The 6,000-nt window shown below is 31.9% G+C and overlaps 1 protein-coding gene across 2 annotated transcripts; it reads right to left on the bottom strand.

The window, feature by feature from the left end:
* Window positions 1-5,604, bottom strand: LOC106777122. 2 transcript variants are annotated; one of them, XM_014664648.2, is made up of 7 exons: window positions 5,464-5,604; window positions 3,833-4,090; window positions 3,642-3,700; window positions 3,459-3,537; window positions 3,238-3,376; window positions 2,014-2,127; window positions 1-486 (listed from the first exon to the last, which is right to left on the bottom strand). In XM_014664648.2, exons 2-7 carry the CDS (start codon window positions 4,000-4,002, stop codon window positions 295-297), a joined length of 753 nt encoding a protein of 250 aa, XP_014520134.1. In that variant the 5' UTR covers window positions 4,003-4,090; window positions 5,464-5,604; the 3' UTR covers window positions 1-294. The 2 variants fall into 2 exon arrangements, with proteins under 2 accessions (XP_014520134.1, XP_014520133.1); XM_014664647.2 differs by having other exon boundaries at window positions 3,642-3,703; window positions 5,464-5,591.
* Window positions 5,605-6,000: the final 396 nt, after the last annotated feature.

Raw genomic sequence — 6,000 nt, 5'->3', positions numbered from 1 at the left:
GAAACTATAATCCAAGATATTTTATAACAGCATGCTCATCAAATAAGAAGAATAGACGCCAGTTTTTCCTGCATGAATCCCTTTCTAATGAACATCAAATTACAAATTGAATAAGGTAAATAATTGGGAACTTAATTTCCACTGAACTCATCTACATCATGAACCTACTACAATAAGATGCAATGACTACCTCATGGTCCCAATCACTGTTTTTACAAATTAAGTCGACAGATTATGCTGATGCTATTCTTATTCAGAATGCATTGTTTCCAGCTTTCGAATGAGTATGCACATTTACTCAAGAAGCTTATTGCAGGTGCCAACTCCAACAGCAGCAGCAAGATGCCATGCAGCATGAAGGTAAGGAGTTTTAGGAAATAAATCATCAGCTACAAAAAGCATACAACCAATTAATGACGACATCTTATGCACTGTGTGAGCCATCCTCAAGTCTGGATCCTTCAATGCCCTTTTAGCAAATGCTACCTGAATTAGAAAAATAATGGTTAGAAAAGCTAATTCTAAAATGTTTACATCCATTTTTTTACAAGATCATATCATGTTACTACAATCAATACATACAAGAGCTAATGAAAAGGTATTAATGAATTAGACTTTGATGCCCAAAAAACAAACTAGAAAATATTGTAGCTAGATATACTTTTATATACTAATTATTTTACTCAAAACATTTATCGTTAATTTATTTTTGCAATTTATAACTTTGTTTGTGTCATATCCTCAAATTAATAGACAAATCTGTAAAGCATTTTAAAGGCCAGAGTAACAACATTTCCACACATTTGCATGAATGCTTTCAATGCTGTTAATGTATTCTCATTCTTATTTCTTATAATAGGTTTTTGTGTATTATTATTTTTACCCAATTCTTTAACCACTGTCTTTGAGACAGAGTTAGATAAATCCATTTTATATTTAGGCAAAATTTAAATAAATTAATTAAAAATATATAAACAGGAAAAGAATATTCATTACAAAGCAATGATGAAATCGTGTTCGAAGATATAATGTATTAGTAGGAGATATTCATTATGTAAAAAAAAAAGGATTTTTATTTTATTATAGAAATTAAAATAAACTTTTTAAATTGCTACATGCAGGATAACTTGATGAGTATATTTAAGAATACTATTTGAAAAAAAAAAATTAAAACAATGATAGAGTCTGTGGTGCAAGTCATGTGATGCATTGATAAAGTTTAAATTGAGAAAGGTCTAGCCAAAATTAATATATACAAGTTAATAAGTAAATTATACAAGACTACGTATTTCAATCCTTTTATATAAAAAAGAGAAGGTTCATATTTATCTTTTTTCTTTTTGAACAAATTGAGCATCATGGCAGTCCATCCTCCCCTTCAATCATTACTCTTTCTTTCTCCACCCCATAGTTTATTTCATGCAGTTCCATAAAGGTATTGAAAAAGTTTAAATTGTCATATTATGTAATCTGAAAATGAATTTTTGAATTGTATAATTCAGAAATATATTTCATATTGTGTAATTCAAAAATATATTCAGAATTGAAAAATTCGAAATATATTTCTAAAAATGCATTATGGATTTCTAGATTACACAATTCAAAATACCATTCAAAATATATTTCTAAAAATGCGTTATGGATTTCTAGATTACACAATTCGAGATGCATTTTTTAATTGTATAATATATTTCTGGATTATACAATAAAAAATATTTTCAATCCATGAACAAAAATGATTTAAGAATGGGCGGCAAAATAGGTTTTGGAAAGTCAAATTCGGAATGCATGAATGCATTGAAGTGCTCGAGAAAATTGTAAGGCTGCACAAAGATGGAACCAAAATTACTTTAGACAAGTATCAACAGTTTCGTTCGCTAGACCTAAGATCCATCTGAAAACTAAAAGAAAAATAGAGATACAATATTCTTGTAGAATCCTAATGGTTAACTTCGTAACCAGGCTTTACAAATAAAATGTAAATCATCATAAATAAATAGTTGTAAGACTTACCTCCATCATCCCTGTGTGAATAACTGAAACCATCATCGGATTAACAGGAAGAAATATTGCAGATGCTGCCATCAGTAACTTGGGATTCTCATTTCTGAGGGCCATTGACAAACACTGCGGAATGGATTTTATATTCAAATATGATATCAAATTGATTTACTCACAGAAAAGTATATAACAATATCATGCTAGACAATAAAGAAAAATGCTACACATACAGAAAACATGTCCAAATACACAAGTAATGTGCCTTCTTTATTTCGTTGCTATACTTAAGCAACAAAACAAAAAAGAAAAAGCTTTAAGGCACAGAGGATAGTAAAACCATGAGAAAAACAACAAGACATTAACTAGAAATAATCAATGTAATCTTCATAAGGCTTCCTCACTTTCCAAATTGGGTTTTTAGGATTAAGGTAGACTTAAAAGTTCAAATTCTAAGACTATAAAAGCCTATTTTTGATCTATTATTGGATACTTGTATTTGTCTATGCTCTAGATGTCTATTCATAAGTGTGAGAGAGTGTTATAATTGAGCCACCCACATTTGTCCATGTTCCAGATGTCAAGTAGGCATTACAGGGTGTGTTGGAATAACACATTGACTGCAATATTATCGATATAATTAATCCTTACCATACAAATCAATTATGTGGAATTAAGTTAAACCCAAAGCCCAAATTATAAGATGTTGAAATATTGAAACTTGGTTATTTCTGAATATAGCGTAATGATAATCTAACCTCTACTTTATAGAATAGCCCTGATTTCAAACAATCCCTTTCTGCATATTCAGTGACTCGGCATTATTGTTGATATGAAAGAAATATAAAAAAGTAATATATAGAAACCACCAACTATATAATATACCTTTTTCTCCAAAAGAAGTTAGATATACGTACTCAATCCAGATGCTGGAAACACAATAGTTGGCATGAACATTCACTTTAATTATTGAAAAACATATACAAGAAATTTTCCATTTGAAACAAAATTAGGGAAAAAGGCATTTCTAAATTGAGTGGACGTGCAGAAGTGCTGATGACCAGTTCAACTGCAGAAAAAAACTTAGTTCTTCTAACCATCGTTGTAGTGGTGGTATAATTTCCACTTATTAGTTCTAGACAATATTGATAAAAGCTTCCTAGTACAGAATATAGCAAATATAGTCAGGGTTTTTCACATTATTGAATAGCCAATTTTATTCATCTGTATGTTACTTACCACAGTTGTTGTGGCTATCATTGTGTAGTCAACCCATCTCAAAAATTTCCTCAACCTTCCTCTTGAGGAATGATACATGCTTGAGGCCACTCCAACTCCAATTAGTGAATTAGCATACAACTTTGAATTGACATTCTTCCTACATTACACAGTTATTTATAAGATTACAAGAGCTATTTTTCTAGCCAAAATAATTTATGATGCTAGGAGGGATATATTACCTGGGGGCATGGATTCCAAGAGCTATAAAAGGAATTGAAGTAACCACATTAGCAAACCTCTCAGCAAGATTCTGATCACCTGATAAAGGGATGCAGTAATAACAATTATTTACACAAGATTGGATCATTCATGGGAAACAAATTAACAAAACATCAAATGGAAAGTATAATTCTCAATATTACCATGACAACTAATACTACAATGGATGGGTCTTAAGCATGCTGGTCTCTGGTGCCACAGTCTTCTGGTACATGTAAGAAGTAGGTTAGTCGTGTGCACGTTGTTGTAAATTTCAATTCTTTGCAATGTCATAAAAAATTTATAGTCAAGTAAAAATTGTATGACATTTCTGCTGAGTATATATTTCACTCACTGCATTAGCAGCTGCTGATTTGCTTCAGTAGTTGACGTTCGTCCAGTTGAAGTATGAAAGTCCTCACTTTGAGTAGTTTCTGTCAAATCAAACGGTGAGTGAGGTGCCACTTGAACTCCATGGACACCCTCAAGGGCTCTACTGTGATTCAGTATGCTGTTTTGAGTCATGTCCTCCCCCACAGAAGATTTTAGTCAACTTAAGTACCAGCAAGAAGTTGCTGGCACTGATCGGTTGGAGAGTGGAGTCTAGCCAATGCTGCATCAAAAATAGAATTTGGTTATTACTTCACAAAAGTTGGAGTCAGTGCGTACAAGAATGAAGAACTACTAATGGCAGTGATTATATAACAAATGAACCGAGAACACGCAGGTGACCTTCCCCTATTTATAATGATTAAAATAGTGGAAGAACTGCTAATCGCAGTGATTATATAACAACTAACAAAACATCTAAGAATTTGACTCAGGTGACCTTCCACTTTTTATTGTAATTCGTAATTACTTGGCATGATAAAAATTCAGTTGACTTCAAACTTCAAAATTAAATGAGATGAATATCCCCGAATTCGTTCAACTTTCTTTGATATGTCATACATAAAGTTGTTCCGCCTGAACCTCTCTCTCTCTCTATATATATATATAGAGAGAGAGAGAGATCTCTCTCTATATATATATATAGAGAGAGAGAGAATATCATGAGACAAATATCCCAAATTTCGAAAGAATTTCCAATTCAGCACTTCAGATAGCTGAAACGTGATCATCATCTCTCTTCAGATTTTCACAATTAAAACAACCTAAATATAATCTCCTAGTAGCTATGTATCATAGGCACGCGAGTACTTTTAATTCATTGGTGAACAGAACAAGAAAGGTGAATACACAGGTAGCCGTTGGTGACAAAATTCCTCTTACGAAAAAATCCAATGCATTAAGATATAACACAATTCCTCCGATGGAAGAACACAATTCAAAAAGATATGACAAAATCCCTCTTTCACTGTTGCACTGAATTCAGGTAGAAAAGAAAAACAAGACTATCATCCTTTGCAATTTGTATCCACTTGATTCAACAAGGTAAACTATTGAGCTAGTGTTATAAAAGACAGAACCAATCCAAGATCAACCCATTCGGCAACATATGCTAGTTGATTCGTACAAATTATTTACATCATCAATGCACCGAAGTCAAACTCAAAATCATACTCCTATTTACATACCTATACATACACTCTCAATCCTAATTATAGGGAAACAAACCATTAATTCAGAGATAATCTAAAACTTTACTAGGTATTTCTACGTTTTATGTACTCAATTGAATTCTTATAAAGCTAATCCCCATCCATATTCCTTAATTCTCGAATTAACTACGAAAAACTGCGTTCCATCGCCAGTCTCAACGCAACAACAACATAACCTGCCCAATTACTCTACAATGTTTCTCAGCATCGTTCCTAAAGAAGAAACAACAGTATAACCGTCCTAATTACTATATCATGTTTCCATTGAATTAAACTCCAATAGCAGTTAAACCATGATTCGACTTCAACTAAGAAGCACAAAGAAGAAAACAAAAGTTTACAATAATGTGTGTGAGTGAGTAAGGGAAAGAGAGAGAGAGAGAACCTGAGAGTGAATAGGTAGCAATGCAGAAGCGCGTATTGTATTTATAAAGGAGAAGGAGGTGATGGTGGTGATTGATTTTTCAGTTGATGGGTATTTTGAATTTTCAGATATAAAAAACAAAAATATAAATAAGGGAATAGAATAAGAGAGAGGAAGATGCTGCTTACGCAAGAATCTTCCTATTTCCCTCCACGCATATTCGCTTTCTTTTCCAATTTCGCACTGGAAAACCCAAATATACCCATTCAACAGCTATTATTATCTTTGTCTTCCAATTTTGTACTCTATTTTGATAAGTGAGTATTCGTCCTTCTCTGTTGCAAGACTGTTCTCTTTCTTCTGACTCTAACAAGTCAAATTATTAGGTTTGCAATATGACATGGCATTTGCATTTGGCAATTTGATTCTATTGTAAAAATAGTGTTTTTTTTTCTATCATGATATATTTTAACAAATTTTTTTAATAATTTTTTATAAGTATTATTATTTTATTGGTCTGTTTGAATTTATATTTTAAAAAATATTTAAAATAGACCA

The sequence above is a fragment of the Vigna radiata genome, chromosome 11, assembly GCF_000741045.1.
Source record: "Vigna radiata var. radiata cultivar VC1973A chromosome 11, Vradiata_ver6, whole genome shotgun sequence".
NCBI lineage: Eukaryota > Viridiplantae > Streptophyta > Magnoliopsida > Fabales > Fabaceae > Vigna > Vigna radiata.
The sequence above is the reverse complement of the archived record's forward strand: the minus strand, read 5'-3'. Positions and strand labels throughout refer to the sequence as shown.